The sequence below is a fragment of the Acipenser ruthenus genome, chromosome 11, assembly GCF_902713425.1.
Source record: "Acipenser ruthenus chromosome 11, fAciRut3.2 maternal haplotype, whole genome shotgun sequence".
In the NCBI taxonomy this organism is placed as follows: domain Eukaryota; kingdom Metazoa; phylum Chordata; class Actinopteri; order Acipenseriformes; family Acipenseridae; genus Acipenser; species Acipenser ruthenus.
Genome location: NC_081199.1, coordinates 4,623,894 through 4,642,750, shown reverse-complemented (window position 1 = coordinate 4,642,750; position 18,857 = coordinate 4,623,894). Strand labels below are relative to the sequence as shown.

At 37.8% G+C, this 18,857-nt stretch overlaps 3 protein-coding genes across 3 annotated transcripts; all 3 read right to left on the bottom strand.

Moving 5' to 3' along the window:
• Positions 1–1,809: 1,809 nt before the first annotated feature.
• On the bottom strand, positions 1,810–5,438 carry LOC131739383 (chemerin-like receptor 1). Its single transcript, XM_059032990.1, has 2 exons — positions 5,387–5,438; positions 1,810–4,363 (listed from the first exon to the last, which is right to left on the bottom strand). The coding sequence occupies exon 2, from the start codon at positions 4,334–4,336 to the stop codon at positions 3,260–3,262; it is 1,077 nt and encodes a 358-aa protein (XP_058888973.1). The 5' UTR covers positions 4,337–4,363; positions 5,387–5,438; the 3' UTR covers positions 1,810–3,259.
• A 2,389-nt stretch (positions 5,439–7,827) lies between these two features.
• On the bottom strand, positions 7,828–14,470 carry LOC131739382 (chemerin-like receptor 1). The gene is made up of 2 exons (XM_059032989.1): positions 14,378–14,470; positions 7,828–10,499 (listed from the first exon to the last, which is right to left on the bottom strand). Exon 2 carries the CDS (start codon positions 10,470–10,472, stop codon positions 9,393–9,395), a length of 1,080 nt encoding a protein of 359 aa, XP_058888972.1. The 5' UTR covers positions 10,473–10,499; positions 14,378–14,470; the 3' UTR covers positions 7,828–9,392.
• A 321-nt stretch (positions 14,471–14,791) lies between these two features.
• Positions 14,792–18,625, bottom strand: LOC117963103 (chemerin-like receptor 1). Its single transcript, XM_059032988.1, has 2 exons — positions 18,160–18,625; positions 14,792–17,874 (listed from the first exon to the last, which is right to left on the bottom strand). The coding sequence occupies exon 2, from the start codon at positions 17,840–17,842 to the stop codon at positions 16,817–16,819; it is 1,026 nt and encodes a 341-aa protein (XP_058888971.1). The 5' UTR covers positions 17,843–17,874; positions 18,160–18,625; the 3' UTR covers positions 14,792–16,816.
• Positions 18,626–18,857: the final 232 nt, after the last annotated feature.

Sequence of the window (18,857 nt, the reverse complement as noted above, 5' to 3'; positions counted from 1 at the left end):
CCCATCCTCACACACCCTCCAAGCAGAGATAACAGGAGCCCACAGGAGACCCAAGTAAGAAACACAATTAGGATCTCCAGCACGTCAAGTACCACACCCCCATATTATTATATAACCCACAAACATGGACCAGCTAGCGCTGATGAGATGCTTCATCTCTTTTTATCCTAGTTAATGCACTGAACGTACTGTAGAGCGGATAGAGGTTGACTGTCTTCTTTTCTTCTTTTACTGTATCAGATAGTTTAGGAATTTCTTCTCCTTGTGCATTTGTGAAGTGTTGGCAGGTGTCACACGAAGACAGCTGAGTTGGCTGTATTAATGCTGACACCCAACAACAAAATGCAAGACAATGAGTATTTTGTGAATGTTCCACAGAAACATTTGCAATGGGCTTCACTCCACCTGTTACCAAACATACGGCGTTTGGCCCCCATGCCAGCACCCCTGAATGCAGGCATCATACATCAAGTTACCTTTCTCCTAATGTAATACTAAGACTGGATGTATCATGTTAATGAATGCAAACAGTTCCATAGAATGACTCTACAAGCTACTGCTTTAAGATCAGCATCAAATAGGCTGCTTAGCATTGTATGGTTTAACCTTTTTTAAAAATGCAAAACCTGTGAAGCATAAAGGAGAATGCATACATTTACATAAAGCCTGTATATTAAGTAGGCATTAGAGAAGACTAGTGCTGCTCAGATGCTGACCAGACATGTTATTACTGCAAGGAACTGACTTTTTCTTAATAGTTACTTCAGACTGTGGCTATTACGAGCAGAGCTTTTCTGACAACAAGGTATCTGGCTTTAACCTCATCAGACTGCTTTTGAGACAGGGCAGCTGGGCAGCTGTCTGAGAGAAATAACTCATTACTTTATTTTCTGTGGCCAGTAATAAAGATATGGACCTGACAAGAATGCAGCTTCTAACGTCTCTTGGTCCCCAAGGGAGTGGCCTTTGAACATTTTAGTGCTCTTCCTCTTGGTTTCATTACTATTTGCTTTAACTCTGGTAACAGTACAATTTATGTGGATCTGTTGCCCATGTATGTGGATTAATAAGAATCATTACATAATGAATTGATTAAGCCTTAGAAGGAGATTACATAGGCGCAATTATGAACATAGGAACATAAGACCATTAGGCCCATCTAAGCATGTCCAGTTCTTAGTAGCTGACTGATCACAGAGCTTTGTCAAGTTGGGTTTTAAAGGACCTTTGTTTCTAGGTTTGGCCTTAGTGAACCACTGCTGTATACGGTACCAAAACAGTATTTTATATTCCACACTTTTTAGGCCTAAGGTACAAACCATTCAAAAACTACAAGGGCAAAGCCATGTGTGGTGCGCTTGCTCGTCTTTCAGTCAGATGTTTCTTGCTTATTATTTGTCATCGCATAAGCATGCAATAATGTCACAGTCGCAGTATGTGGTATGAAATAGGTTATGTGTCTTTTCATTCGTGGGCTTGGGAAATCCATTACGATGACCTTATTTAAATGGTAACATACTGAAGGCATCTTTCATCCACTTTAATGATTTCCCTAATGATGATAAAAAAGAAAGAATTCATGCAGATTCTTGCATGCTGTGACTGTCAGAACACACACTGAATATATGTTTAATGACAGATAAAGCCTTCAAAGGTGAATCATAACTAGAACTGAGATGTTGGTGCTCATTAAAGACATTTGTAAGACTTGGGCTTTTGGCAAAAGACAGTGTCATAATGACGAAGATGTGGCTATATTCACCTTAGTGGCGAGACCTTTAATCTCTTCATTTCACCACAGACAGCCGATTGGGAATTAGAAAAGCAACACTTTATTTGGCACATGGAGAATATAACCTCACAGAAGATCATACCTTATGACCTAATGAATGAACAAAACAATTTCAAACAATTAAACACTAAAGCTACATTAAATTCTTGTCACTTTTTATTCTAACCAAAAACTGATATAATTGTCCACAAAACCAACAAAGAAAAACACAAGCTCGAGGTCAGAATCCGTATGACACCACATCTTCAGAAGTGTAAGTGATCATTTCTTATACTTCAGTAATCTTTGCAGTTTATAACTAGCTTTTCTCTCTGTCTTTCTAAACCTCTGATTGATGATGCCATCACTACACCGTGCTCGAAAACACTAATGCCACTCCACCAAGATTTCAATAAGCAGGCTTTTTCCTATTAAAATCTTAGCTTTTTTCATTGGCTGAATGACTGAGCTTGACCTTTCTTTGTCAGAATAGATGCAGTGAGAAATAAATGTTGGCAAAGTGCATATTGTAACATTCAGACTACAAATGTGATTACAACAGTGTGCAACCCTCCTGTGAAAAGAAGCATTGTTATCATGAGACTGTGTCAATCCCAATCAGCTACGGGCTGAAGGGATAGTACTTCTGTTTGCTATTCTTAACTAATGACTATTTAAGAACAGGGAGTGCATTATATATACAGTAACTTTCTAATTACAAACACATTGAATAACCATGATCTTCATGCTTTACACATGACAATAGAATCATTTCAAAACTGCAACTGCATCTTTAAAAGAGAAGAGGCACTTCATGTGTAATGATGGACTTCTTTTCATTAAAATGCAAACAGATCATTAGAAACATCATAATAGATTTTAGTAACATTTTAAAATGAAATGAAATGCATTATCGCTTTAATCCCTGAGAAATATTTTACAAAGGCTTTGGGAGGCTGGAGTCAAATGTAATAATCAAGTAAGTATTCTCTAATGGACCATTGTAGCAAAAATGCATTTACATGTTACAGAAATATATACAAGCACATTATAGAAAAGTTAATATTCAATGATGTTATGTCAAGAGGTTGACAACAATTAAAGCCATCAGTGCAAGTACATGTTATTCCAAGTTGTCTTGTCTTGTAAGTACAGTAAGTATAAGATAAATATAACTGAATTAACACTGTTTTTTAATTCATGTGCAATTACAAATTGATTTCCCCAGAGGTATTCATTCTATTAAATGCCAGATCATTTTTAATGCATGCTTAATAATGGACAAAGTGCAACAGAACAAAATAAAACATGTGCATACAGTGTGATAATATAGAGCACAGAACTTTTGATAGCAGGTGATTTGATAGCAGAGAATTCTATTGAGGCCACAGAATCTACACCAGAATGACACAAAGTGAATCTAACCCAGAAGAGCAATGCATTAGTTAAGACAGCTCTGATAAACAGTCAAGGAGAAAGTTCACAAGGTTATATGTGGGTTGAGACTTTGTCATATGTTGAATTGGTCCTTGAGAACCGCCTGCTTGTCTGTACATCCTCACCCAGTGCATTTTCTATCCTGGAAAGAACTGAGAGCCTGAACTTCTGCTGAAAGTCTTTGCCCATGAATACATAGAGGATAGGGTTTAAGAAGCTATTGGCAGAAGCGAGCATGTAGACAATGGGCATCCCATAGTGGAGCACCTGTTTATTGTGCTGGTGGTGGCTGATCTCCATTATTATGAACACGTGATAGGGCAACCAGCAGATGAAGAATGCAACGATAATGCCTGCCATGATTCTGAATGGCTTGGAGGATTTTGCCATGCGGTTGTTTCTCACTTTTGCGACAATGATGGAGTAACAAATGACTATAACTATGAAGGGAATCACAAAGCTGCAGATAAATCTTGTTAAAGAAACAGCTTTGTGTCTCTCAGCTGCAGACTGGTGTGATTGGTCACTAGCCAGTCTATAGTTATTGTAGCAAGTGGTTTTCTCATCTGTGGAATGGATGTCACGGAACACAAGGGAGGGTTTGCTTAACAGGGCAGAAGCCACCCATGCAGCCAGGACCACTACAGAAGCCATTCTTGGAGTGCGGTAATTCTGAGACCAGACAGGGAAGATGACTGACACACAGCGGTCAATGCTGATGAGGGTCAGGAGGAAGATACTGACGAACATGTTGAGGAACATTATGAAGGACGTCAGTTTGCACATAACTAGTCCAAAGTGCCAGTGGAAGTCGTAGGCTACATGCACGATACTGAAGGGAATAAAGACACAGAATATGAAGTCAGCGACGGCCAGGCTGAGGAACCAGGTGGTGTTGACTGTCCTCTTCATCTTGAAGCCCGTCATCCAGATGACCAGCCCGTTCCCACACACACCCAGAAGAAATATTACAGCCAGTAATACAATGATAAATATTTTAAATGGGTCTTCAGTGTGTGATTGGGGGCGGTTTAATGATGCAGAGAAATTCACTGAGGGATGCAAATCTTGATATGTGTCACTGTCACTGTAAGTGTAATTATAATCATCTTCGTAATCTAAATCCATTGTTATTGTTCTGCTTTCTTCCTTTTTCTGTGGAAATAAAATTAATTAATAATAAAATTATTATTATTATTATTATTATTATTATTATTATTATTATTATTATTATTATTATTATTATTATTGACTGAGCTTATTAAAACAGTATATTCTATTTTTTCACTCTGAGATTTCTATATAGTACATTCAAGCTAAACAGTTTTTGAATCATGAAACTATTTTTAAATATGAAACGCTCTAGACAAGCATCTGCTTAAGTTACTTATCTAATTATACTAATCTAAAAACAGACTAGTGAAGGTCTTTAAGGATGTCAAATTTCAAAATCTTACTTGTACTTACATATTGTAGTTACTCTTTCTTAATATAAAACTAAATGTGTAATTGCAGTGTGTACTGAGATTACAAAAAGAATACTTTTATCATCAGCAAAACAGGCCCAAAAAACAGGTTGAATGTCCCATTACTTGTAATTAATGTTACCATCTGTAATAATCTATAGAATATCTAATCTATAGAATATTTAATACCTAATGGTACATTATCCTACAAGCCTGTTTTAAATGCATTTTAATAAACATCATGCAAAAATAAACAGTATTGGAAAATAAAGGCTCTTATACAGTATCCAGCTTTCAACAGCATTATAGTAGCCAATATAGAATATATAACAATATGAAATAATCAATTACAGCTGTCAGTGCAATACCTAATGGTGCATTATCTCATAAGTCAGTTTGAAATACAAACAGTATGAAAAAATATAAGGCTCCTTGACTGTACTGAGCTATAAATAGCACTATAGCATCCTATATATATTCTTATTCATCTTGTTTTATAATTAAAGCCTTCAGTGCAAGTTCCACTTTTTTTAAAACAAGAACAAATGTTTCTCTGCTAATGCAATAGAATGAACATGTTCTTGCAGTTACTAATTCATCTGCACTCCACTGCAGTTCATCACTGCAGATACTGTACACTATGGTTAATATTGAAATGTGCATTTACTGTATGAAAATGCAAACGAGGTTGATAGAAATTGTAAGCACCTACCGCCAGTGATGGTAAATTCCTTAGTGCAAAAGATTGCTGTGAATTTACTGAAGTGAATTTACCCAAGTGCAGCAGTGTTTTTATATGCTTGTTTTTCTCACTTCCCTAATTTGAGCGTCTCCTTTGAAAATGCAGTGTGAAATGTGTGTATGGTGTGTGCTCTTTCCCAATATTTGGTTAACTTTACAAATAATTGATAAACTCCCCCTGGTGTCTGATAAGTGTAATGACAAGTTAGCAACCTCTCTGGCGCGTGACTTGTGAGGTCTTGAAATCATGACAATTTCCCGTTGCACTGAAGACACTAAAATGTCTTTCCAGTTGAATCCTTACACATGAGCCCTGAATGTAGCTGGAAAGTATTTGCTGTAAAAAAAAAAGAAGAAAAAAAAAATATATATATTTTTAAATTTTTCAGAATTAAAACAGTATCCAGTCAAAAGCATTCAAAATTGCACAATATAGTGCTCGATAAGGCCTTAATGTCACAGTTCACTTGCAAAGGAAAATGCACAAAACAACTAAAGATCACAGATTTAAAAAAAAAATACATCAGACTTTTCTAATTAATGATTAATTGTTTTACATTACAATAGCTGGTCTTGTTCGCTTTGTTTGCTGCATTTCCATCAGGTGAAACTGGAGGAAGCGCTGTGTAACTGCACAATAAAGACTGATTTTCACATGCAAGAAAAAAAAAATGCGGGCTTTCTATTGAAAGATATAAATGAACAAAAATGGTTAAAACTAAAGAGTACAGCAACGATCTCAAAATGGCAGCGATACAACTAAACAAAAAAAGGAGAAAAAGACAGTAAAATAGCAGAAAGACTCTCTTTACGGAAAAGCACTGCGTGGGCCATTATTGACAAACACAGAAGAACAGAACTACTGCAGCCGTCACCAGGTGTGGAAGACCAAGAAAGATTTCTGCAAAATCTACAAGAAGAATCGTTTGAGCAGCCCGGCAAAATCCTCGGATTACTGCAAAAGATTTGACACAAGAATTGAGAGAAGATGGTCAAGAAATTCATGATCGAGAACAATTCAACGATACATTAACAAGATGAATGTCCATGGGCGAAAAACCAAGATGCAAACCTTTGTTAAAAACAATACACAAAAGAAAGTGATTGGAGCTTTAGTACAGTGTGATGCCAAGAAGTAAAATGACAGAGTATGACCCAATAAACACATATTTGAATCGGTTTTCCAGTGGTATTATTTTTACTGGTCACTATCGTTGACAGGTTTGCCATTGTCATAGCTGGGAAATATATGATCATAGATATAGTCAGGATTATCATAGTAATCTGTATTCCGAGTGGGATCGGTATGGTTGGGGTTTGACATTGGAAACCTCTGATGCTATGCTCTTCCTTTCCCTGGAAAAACAAAAGCAGAAGGTTTGAGTAAATTTGATTCCCCTGGAAAAAAAAACATATCCGATTACAGCTTTATAGATTGAGAGTACAGTATAACAGTAGCCAGTATTTATTTTTATTAAAGTGTCACGCAGCATGTGCTGTGGTGTACGGCGTGCAGTCAAGGCTGGCCAGCAGCAGAAATATCAGACCCAGACTCAGCAGACTGCTATCCAGCGCTTCTTGCATACTTTTATTAATTGTCCAACACAACAAAAGGTTTACACAAACAAGCAAATTCAAAACACATCCAAACATATCACTCATGCTACGGCTATCTGGGTGCATACACAGGGAGCACAGCCTGCTGCTCCCAGTCTGCTCTCTACATTACTCTCCTCCCAAACAAACATGTATTTCTTCCTTTTAAATGGTGTGGTGTCTCCAGGTGGCCAATTGACTGATTGATCAGCCAAACAGGAACTGCCTCCCTGATCAATCAGACAATCAACCTCCCCAGGAAGACACCACACCAAACCAATTACCTTAATTAACACCATGTGGCTGTGCACCCTTCAGCCACAGAAACACATATTTTACTGTGCGTAACTTTGATTAGATGTTATGTTGGCTTTTCTCCAAGCCCGATGGCTTTGTCATGAAAAAACATGCAAATCACCCGTAGTATCAAACTCAAACATTCCCTAGCTTTTGGAAAGTCTTCTCGCCTCAAATTCAGTTTTCGCTCTTTAAAAGTCCAAGACAACAGGAACACATTCACGCTGACAAAAGCCAGCCTCTGCAATGCTTTGAAATGATCACAACAATTCCTGTGATCCTGTGTCAGTGAGCCAGCTTCCTCTCGTTTCCGTGAATTCCTGGAAATCCCTATGCAATCTAATGCACGGAATGTTTGTTATTCCTTAAACTGAAAGTAAGAAAGTTCAGGCTGTCTCTGTTCAACCAGCAGCCCCTCCACTTATCACTGTCTGCCATGTTTCAACAGGGATGTTTGAGATCGTTTTGGGGCCACAGGCCTGTAAGGTAAATGATCCAGAAATCACCACAGACAGCTGATTGGGAATTAGAAAAGCAACACTTTATTTGGTACACGGAGAACACAACACACCTAATGAATGTGTCTAAAGTTCCATTCTTTACAGATAGACGTTTAAAAAAAAAACAAAATAACACATCAAAATGCTTTTAAAATGTTACTCAGAAATAATCTGCAGCTCATTTGAACAGATTTTGAATATGAATCTTATACTAAATGAATGAACGAAACAATTTCAAACAATTAAACAATAAAGCTGCAATAAATTCTTATCCCTTCTCTTTAACCTAATTCATTCTAACCAAAAACTGATATAATTGTCCACAAAACCAACAAAGAAAAACACAAGCTCGAGGTCAGAATCCGTATGACACCACATCTTCAGAACTGTAAGTGATCACTTCTTATACTTCAGTAATCTTTGCAGTTTATAACTAGCTTTTCTCTCTGTCTTTCTAAACCTCTGATTGATGATGCCATCACTACACCGTGCTCGAAAACACTAATGCCACTCCACCAAGATTTCAATAAGCAGGCTTTTTCCTATTAAAATCTTAGCTTTTTTCATTGGCTGAATGACTGAGCTTGACCTTTCTTTGTCAGAATAGATGCAGTGAGAAATAAATGTTGGCAAAGTGCATATTGTAACATTCAGACTACAAATGTGAATACGACAGTGTGCAACCCTCCTGTGAAAAGAAGCATTGTTATCATGAGACTGTGTCAATCCCAATCAGCTACGGGCTGAAGGGATAGTACTTCTGTTTGCTATTCTTAACTAATGACTATTTAAGAACAGGGAGTGCATTATATATACAGTAACTTTCTAATTACAAACACATTGAATAACCATGATCTTCATGCTTTACACATGACAATAGAATCATTTCAAAACTGCAACTGCATCTTTAAAAGAGAAGAGGCACTTCATGTGTAATGATGGACTTCTTTTCATTAAAATGCAAACAGATCATTAGAAACATCATAATAGATTTTAGTAACATTTTAAAATGAAATGAAATGCATTATCGCTTTAATCCCTGAGAAATATTTTACAAAGGCTTTGGGAGGCTGTAGTCAAATGTAATAATCAAGTAAGTATTCTCTAATGGACCATTGTAGCAAAAATGCATTTACATGTTACAGAAATATATACAAGCACATTATAGAAAAGTTAATATTCAATGATGTTATGTCAAGAGGTTGACAACAATTAAAGCCATCAGTGCAAGTACATGTTATTCCAAGTTGTCTTGTCTTGTAAGTACAGTAAGAGGATAAATATAACTGAATTAACACTGTTTTTTAATTCATGTGCAATTACAAATTGATTTCCCCAGAGGTATTCATTCTATTAAATGCCAGATCATTTTTAATGCATGCTTAATAATGGACAAAGTGCAACAGAACAAAATAAAACATGTGCATACAGTGTGATAATATAGAGCACAGAACTTTTGATAGCAGGTGATTTGATAGCAGAGAATTCTATTGAGGCCACAGAATCTCAAATTAATCTAACCCAGAAGAGCAATGCATTAGTTAAGACAGCTCTGATAAACAGTCAAGGAGAAAGTTCACAAGGTTATATGTGGGTTGAGACTTTGTCAGAAGTTGAATTGGTCCTTGAGAACCACCTGCTTGTCTGTACATCCTCACCCAGTGCATTTTCCATCCTGGAAAGAACTGAGAGCCTGAACTTCTGCTGAAAGTCTTTGCCCATGAATACATAGAGGATAGGGTTTAAGAAGCTATTGGCAGAAGCGAGCATGTAGGCTATTTGCATCCCATAGTGGAACACCTGTTTATTGTGCTGGTGGTGGCTGATCTCCATTATTATGAACACGTGATAGGGCAACCAGCAGATGAAGAATGCAATGATGATGCCTGCTGTGATTTTGAATGGCTTGGAGGATTTTGCCATGCGGTTGTTTCTCACTTTTGCGACAATGATGGAGTAACAAATGACTATAACTGTGAAGGGAATCACAAAGCTGCAGATAAATCGTGTTAAAGAAACAGCTTTGTGTCTCTCAGCTGCAGACTGGTGTGATTGGTCACTAGCCAGTCTATAGTTATTGTGGCAAGTGGTTTTCTCATCTGTGGAAAGGATGTCACGGAACACAAGGGAGGGTGTGCTTAAGAGGGCAGAAGCCACCCATGCAGCCAGGACCACTACAGAAGCCATTCTTGGAGTGCGGTAATTCTGAGACCAGACAGGGAAGATGACTGACACACAGCGGTCAATGCTGATGAGGGTCAGGAGGAAGATACTGACAAACATGTTGAGGAACATTATGAAGGACGTCAGTTTACACATAACTAGTCCAAAGTGCCAGTGGAAGTCGTAGGCTACATGCATGATACTGAAGGGAATAAAGACACAGAATATGAAGTCAGTGACGGCCAGGCTGAGGTACCAGGTGGTGTTGACTGTCCTCTTCATCTTGAAGCCCGTCATCCAGATGACCAGCCCATTCCCACTCACACCCAGAAGAAATATTATTGCCAGTAATACAATGATAAATATTTTAAATGGGTCTTCAGTGTGTGATTGGGGGCGGTTTGATGATGCAGGGTAATTAACTGTGGAAGAGAAATTTTGATCTTGATTGTCAGAGTCTTTGTAAGTGTAATTATAATCATCTACATTTTCGTAATCCATTGTTATTGTTCTGCTTTCTTCCTTTTTCTGTGGAAATAAAATATTTGTATTAGCATTATTATTATTATTATTATTATTATTATTATTATTATTATTATTATTATTATTTAAAGAAAATGTCTTTATTGTGCACGTTTTAGAATTTCCAATTGTCAACCCTACAAGTGAGAGGAGAGGTGTAGGCTCTAAAACAATGTTGTAACCATATTATTATTATTATTATTATTATTATTATTATTATTATTATTATTATTATTATTATTATTATTGACTGAGCTTATTAAAACAGTATATTCTATGGGCTGTCATTTTCACTCTGTGATTTCTATATAGTATATACTCCTACATTCAAGCTAAACAGTTTTTGAATCATGAAACACTCTAGACCTGCATCTGCTTAAGTTACTTATCGAATTATATACACATGTGGGACTTACTGTGGATGGTATTTTGCTATCATGTTTTTGAAAAGCTGTTAAATTAATGTACAGTATATTACATGCAGCAAGTTGAAAAAAAGCTTTAAACCAATGTCTTAATCTAGTTACCCTTTCTCCAAAAATTGCTATTTAGCATGTTGCACTGTACTAGAGTGACCTGCACAGCAGATCAAAGCTAACATTGCTGATTAGCATGTTGCACTGTATTAGAGTGACCTGCACAGCAGATCAAAGCTAACATTGCTGATTAGCATGTTGCACTGTTCTAGAGTGACCTGCACAGCAGATCAAAGCTAACATTGCTGATTAGCATGTTGCACTGTATTAGAGTGACCTGCACAGCAGATCAAAGCTAACATTGCTGATTAGCATGTTGCACTGTTCTAGAGTGACCTGCACAGCAGATCAAAGCTAACATTGCTATTTAGCATGTTGCACTGTATTAGAGTGACCTGCACAGCAGCTCAAAGCTAACATTGCTGATTAGCATGTTGCACTGTACTAGAGTGACCTGCACAGCAGATCAAAGCTAACATTGTTGATTAGCATGTTGCACTGTACTAGAGTGACCTGCACAGCAGATCAACATTAACATTGCTGATTAGCATGTTGCACTGTACTAGAGTGACCTGCACAGCAGATCAACATTAACATTGCTGATTAGCATGTTGCACTGTATTAGAGTGACCTGCACAGCAGATCAAAGCTAACATTGCTGATTAGCATGTTGCACTGTACTAGAGTGACCTGCACAGCAGATCAAAGCTAACATTGCTGATTAGCATGTTGCACTGTACTAGAGTGACCTGCACAGCAGATCAAAGCTAACATTGCTGATTAGCATGTTGCACTGTACTAGAGTGACCTGCACAGCAGCTCAAAGCTAACATTGCTGATTAGCATGTTGCACTGTACTAGAGTGACCTGCACAGCAGATCAAAGCTAACATTGCTGATTAGCATGTTGCACTGTACTAGAGTGACCTGCACAGCAGATCAAAGCTAACATTGCTGATTAGCATGTTGCACTGTTCTAGAGTGACCTGCACAGCAGATCAAAGCTAACATTGCTGATTAGCATGTTGCACTGTGCTAGAGTGACCTGCACAGCAGATCAAAGCTAACATTGCTGATTAGCATGTTGCACTGTACTAGAGTGACCTGCACAGCAGATCAAAGCTAACATTGCTGATTAGCATGTTGCACTGTTCTAGAGTGACCTGCACAGCAGATCAAAGCTAACATTGCTGATTAGCATGTTGCACTGTATTAGAGTGACCTGCACAGCAGATCAAAGCTAACATTGCTGATTAGCATGTTGCACTGTTCTAGAGTGACCTGCACAGCAGATCAAAGCTAACATTGCTATTTAGCATGTTGCACTGTATTAGAGTGACCTGCACAGCAGCTCAAAGCTAACATTGCTGATTAGCATGTTGCACTGTACTAGAGTGACCTGCACAGCAGATCAAAGCTAACATTGTTGATTAGCATGTTGCACTGTACTAGAGTGACCTGCACAGCAGATCAACATTAACATTGCTGATTAGCATGTTGCACTGTACTAGAGTGACCTGCACAGCAGATCAACATTAACATTGCTGATTAGCATGTTGCACTGTATTAGAGTGACCTGCACAGCAGATCAAAGCTAACATTGCTGATTAGCATGTTGCACTGTACTAGAGTGACCTGCACAGCAGCTCAAAGCTAACATTGCTGATTAGCATGTTGCACTGTACTAGAGTGACCTGCACAGCAGATCAAAGCTAACATTGCTGATTAGCATGTTGCACTGTACTAGAGTGACCTGCACAGCAGATCAAAGCTAACATTGCTGATTAGCATGTTGCACTGTTCTAGAGTGACCTGCACAGCAGATCAAAGCTAACATTGCTGATTAGCATGTTGCACTGTGCTAGAGTGACCTGCACAGCAGATCAAAGCTAACATTGCTGATTAGCATGTTGCACTGTACTAGAGTGACCTGCACAGCAGCTCAAAGCTAACATTGCTGATTAGCATGTTGCACTGTTCTAGAGTGACCTGCACAGCAGATCAAAGCTAACATTGCTGATTAGCATGTTGCACTGTACTAGAGTGACCTGCACAGCAGATCAAAGCTAACATTGCTGATTAGCATGTTGCACTGTACTAGAGTGACCTGCACAGCAGCTCAAAGCTAACATTGCTGATTAGCATGTTGCACTGTACTAGAGTGACCTGCATAGCAGATCAACATTAACATTCAATATTGACGCAAAAAAATATTAAAAAAGGCTAATATCCGGCATACCCCACCCACCACCCCCCCCCCCCCCCCCCATCCTATTTGCAGTATAAGGAAGAATTTTAAATCCGTAAAACTCAAATACTAAAATATTCACACAAAAAATATATATATAATAAAAAAAGCTAACACACATTAAAATGTGTTGTCTGCCATACCCACCATTTTAAAAGTTTCCCATAGTAAAAGCATAGCAAAGTGTATTAAAGCACAGCGAGAGCATGGTATAGCATAGGAAAGCATTGCAAAGATCAATGAGGGATGGTAAAGCATATTAATAAACATGACAAGCCAGGATAAGCTATGGTAAATGCATAGGATAAGGAAAAGCATGGGAAAACTGCAGAAACCCTGTGCAGAAATACCGTGGGCAGCTTTTATAAGGGCAGTCTTTACATGTGACTGATGTTTTGAGATAGCAGCAATTTACTTACTTGCTGTTGCCAAACGTTGTCTTTTAATATATTTTTTTGCTTTCAATACATCATTTATTGTTTTAACAAAACAGACTAGTGAAGGTCTTTAAGGATGTCAAATTTCAAAATCTTACTTGTACTTTCATATTGTACTTACTCTTTCTTAATATGAAACTAAATGTGTAATTGCAGTGTGTACTGAGATTACAAAAAGAATACTTTTATCATCAGCAAAACAGGTCCAATGTCTAATGTCCCATTACTTGTAATTAATGTTACCATCTATAATAATCTATAGAATATCTAATCTATAGAAAATTCAATACCTAATGATACATTATCCTATAATCCTGTTTTAAATGCATTTTAATAAACATCATACAAAAATAAACAACACTGGAGAATATTAGGCTCTTATACTGTATCCAGCTATCATCAATGACAGCTGTCAGTGCAATACCTAATGGTGCATTATCTCATAAGTCAGTTTGAAATACAAACAGTATGAGAAAATATAAGGCTCCTTGACTGTATTGAGCTATAAATAGCACTATAGCATCCTATATATATTCTTATTTATCTTGTTTTATAATTAAAGCCTTCAGTGCAAGTTCCACTTGAACATGTTCTTGCAGTTACTAATTCATCTGCACTCCACTGCAGTTCATCACTGCAGATACTGTACACTATGGTTAATATTGAAAGGTGAATTTACTGTATGAAAATGCAAACGAAGTTGATAGAAATTGTAAGCACCTACCGCCAGTGATGATAAATTCCTTAGTGCAAAAGATTGCTGTGAATTTACTGAAGTGAATTTGCCCAAGTACAGCAGTGTTTTTATATGCTTGTTTTTCTCACTTCCCTAATTTGAGCACAGCCTCTTTTGAAAATGCAGTGTAAAATGTACAGTTTATGTTGTGTGCTCTTTACCAATATTTGGTTTACCTTACAAATAATTGATAAACTCCCCCTGGTGTTTGATAAATGTAATTGCAAGTGTTAGCAACCTCTCTGGCGTGAGACTTGTGAGGTCTTGAAATCATAACAATTTCCCATTGCACTGAAGACGCTATATATATATATATATAAATGCATGCAGGTTCCTATTTCTATAACCCCCCAGACCCTACAGCATTGCAACAATGTAGTACAGTAATAAGCATACCGTCCAATCAGGAGGCTGTCCGCACATCCACCCCCATAGCTCCTGCCAGGTGCGCCCAACGATCCCCTGAATCCCGGGCCGTGCTTCCCGTGCATGGTAGGGGTCACTGCTGGTGCAGAGCTGCATGCATAGTCCCAAACAGACAAAGGCTGCAGACAGAACTATTCCTGAGCATGCAAACAGCACAGCTGCAGGGTCATGCAATCAGTCCTGCACACAATTTGCAGAGTGCACTGCAATAGCACAGTTCAGCAAAGTCCACAGACACAGCTCAAGCATAGACGCACATAACAAAGTCCCAGTGTCAGCCCTTTATTACTATATATATATATATAATCCCCTTATGGTTGCAAACCGTATTTAAAAATACTAGGATGCTGGCAAGTAACATGCAACCCATAGACTTTTTACAGCTGGGAAGAAAATAGTCAAAGTAAGATTCCATTCAGTAAATGAGCGAATGTGGAAAGATATACTGCAGTGAGAATACAGGATAAGCACCCAGCACTGGAGACAAATATGATAGAACGATTTCAGAGATGTTGACATGTATATATCCTCAGTACACAAGTACTTGTTTCTCTTAACGGTCAACAGGAAGGATGGGATTCTTTGAATATGTTAACCTCAGCCACCGCTGGGTTAATGTGCAGTGCAAGAACATATTGCAAAAAAAACAAGTCACCAGTTCAGTATATTGTTGAATAGAAGATTCAATATGATTAGTGGCAGTGCAATTAAATGCAAGTAACATAAGACACAAACACATTTGTATGTTAATCATTATATTTTATATATAGACAAAAACATTTATATATATATATATATATAAAAGAAAATGCTATCCATGCTATCAGTCACTGATATGAACCCAGGACAATACAGCATTTAACCTTTATGATAACAAGCATATCAGCATTACAAGAGCCAATCAAATCACGTGAAAGCACAAAGCAGGTGGAGCTCATTTGCATACAAACTCCAGATTTAGCTAGCCTGTTAAATATTTAACTAAATGTTAAATCTTGTTAAGAGATTTAAGATTTTGTTAAATATTTAGCTAAATGTTAAAATCATGTTAAGAGATTTAATATTTAGTTAAATTATATCTGAATGTACACATTTAAAAAAAATATTTATTTATTTTCACAACATTTATAAATCTGGGGAAAAAATACAAGATTTAAGTTAAATCTGGAAAAAAAGACACATGGCACCCCATTTCCTGAAAAGTATAGCAAATAGGTCGTGATATCACATTATTTTTACATACAATTACCCATTTATACAGTTGGTTTATTACTGGAGCAATCTAGGTAAAGTACCTTGCTCAAGGGTACAGCAGCAGTGTCCCCTGCCTGGGATTGAACCCACGACCCTCCAGTCAAGAGTCTTAACCACTACTCCACACTGCTGACTAGTGCATGTAAAGCCGGCAGTGTTGCCTCCCCCTCTTTACCACTATGTAAATGTGTCAGGCTCATCTGCATGTGTGGTTATAGAGCTTTTAACCTCAACTCAGCACTGCATCTCTCAAAACTGCCAGCTACACTCCTCTCCCTTCAGCCTCAGTGATTGGCTGTGTTATGAGAATCTGGGTCACAGCAAAATTAATTTGTGATACAAAAATAGACCCTTAGAACAGTAAATTGCTAATGCAGAGGAAAAAACACACAGTGCTACACAACATCTTTTAAAAGTATTAATACAGATAAACCATAACATGCACAGTTTAAAGATATCATAACACAAAACAGCATTATGAAAAGAAATTAAAAGCCATCCGAAAATATTTTGCAAAGGCTTTCAAAGTATTTGGATTCAAACTATAAAACAAACCTGTTACCTGCTGTACAGTAGACATCTGTAGTACTACTGCTTGAAAACAAAAGTTAGATTATCAAGATAACTAACCCTAACCCTAACCATAACCCTAACTCTAAACCTAACCCTAATCCCACTAACCTAAATTTAACTCTAACCCTAAGCCTAACTATTTTATGATACAATAGAAATCTCCAAGGTAATGGTTTAGACTACCTCTTGTTCAGGATTTATGCTTCTTAGCTGGGTACTTGTGTTACTCGTCTTTCTGCTAAATGCATTCTCCATCCATGACATCTTGTAGTCCTGGCTCATGAAAATGTAGATCACAGGATTCATGCAACTATTTGCAGCAGCAAGCACGTTGACTATGGGCATCCCAATAAGAAATACTTCTTTATTGAACTGCTCGGGGTATAACGCTAGGGTCATGAGCACATGGTAGGGCACCCAGCAGATAAAATAAGCAAAAATGATGACGCGGGTGATTTTATACGCCTTGGAGCGGCTCCTTTTAAAACATGAAACGATGCATATAACTAAATAGGGAATCGCTATACCGCAGAGAATCCTGCTTGCGAGCACGACCTGGTGATTCGTTCTCCCAGCTGTATTGTTGAAGATGTCGTAGCTGTCAAAGCAAATTGTTTTCCCGTCCTCCACAGAGGTATTGCGGATCACGAGTGATGGAATGCTTAAGATTGCAGAGCCAAACCAGGTAACCAAGGCCACATTTACAGCTACGTTTGCGGTGCAGCAATTCTGAGCACAGGTGAAGCAGGTGTAAATACAGTGGTCAATTCTGATGATAGCCAACAAGAAGGCACTGGAGAACATGTTGAAGAACATTATGAAGGAATTCATCTTGCACAGAAACAGTCCGAATAACCAGTCAAAGTCATAAAATGCATAGACGATAGTGAAGGGCAGAAAAAGACAGAATAGGAAGTCAGTGACAGCCAAGCAGAGGAACCAAATAGAACTGGGTGTCTTCTTCATCTTGCAACTCACCATGAAGATGACCAACCCGTTCAGTGTGACGCCAAGAAGGAAAATGACAGAGTATGACCCAATAAACAGATATTTGAATCGGTTTTCCAGTACTGGAATTTGGTCACTATTGTTGACAGCTTTGCCATGATCATAGGTAGAAGATGTATCCTCATAGATATAGTCAGGATCATCATAGACATATGTATTCTGAGTAGTACTGGTATGGTTGGGGTTTGACATTGGAAACCTCTGATGCTATGCTCTTCCTTTCCCTGGAAAAACAAAAGCAGAGGTTTTGAGTAAATTTGATTTCCCTGGAAAAAAAACATATCTGATTAAGCAGATGTATAGATAGATGTATAGATTGAGACTACAGTATAACAGCAGCCAGTATTCATTTTATTAAAGTGTCACGCAACACATTTTTTAAAAAATATTTCATGTGCCTAACTTGAAATAGATGTTATCTGGGCTTTCACATGAGAAAGCATGAAAATCATTTCTAAGCGTGCAAGACATTTCTAAAACATAAACATTTCCAGCCTTTTAAAAGTTACCTTTGAAATCCTTTTCAAACCGAAATGCCCTCTCCTCCAAATGTAGCTTCAGTTCAGAAAGTCCCAAACTCTCTTCACGTCTCAAATTCAGTTTTCACTCTTTAAAAGTCCAAGGCAACAGGAACACATTCACCCCGACAGAAGCCAGCCTCTGCAATGCTTTACTAGGCAAAAGTTCACAAACTGCACGTTTTTCCACTCAGAAAATCTAATATTATGTGCTTGAATTTGAGAACTTCAGCTTGTAAAACTGCTGGGGAAAAAAAGCACACACACGTCTCTCAGCTCTCAATAACGTGCAGAAAAGAACGGAGTAAATTAAGTTTGGAATATTCTGGAGCAATTCCTGCTGTCATTCACATGAATTCCCGGAAAGCCTATCTACTGCACAGAATGTTTCTTATTCTTTAAACTGAAAGTAAAAAAGTTCAGGCTGTCTCTGTTCAACAAGCAGTCCCACCACTTAGCATTCTGGCATGTTTCAACAGGGATGTTTCAGATCTATTTCAGACCACAGGTCTTTTAGGCAAATGAAGAAACTGTGTTGTGCATAGTGTGAAAAGTATATTAGCCCCAGCGATGTCATGATCTTGACAGCCTATTCCTTTACATCTTGCTTAATAATAAAATGAGAATTGATAGGGCTAATAATAAATACATTTTTCTGCCCATGCTGCCCAGAGTCTCTTTATCTTTGT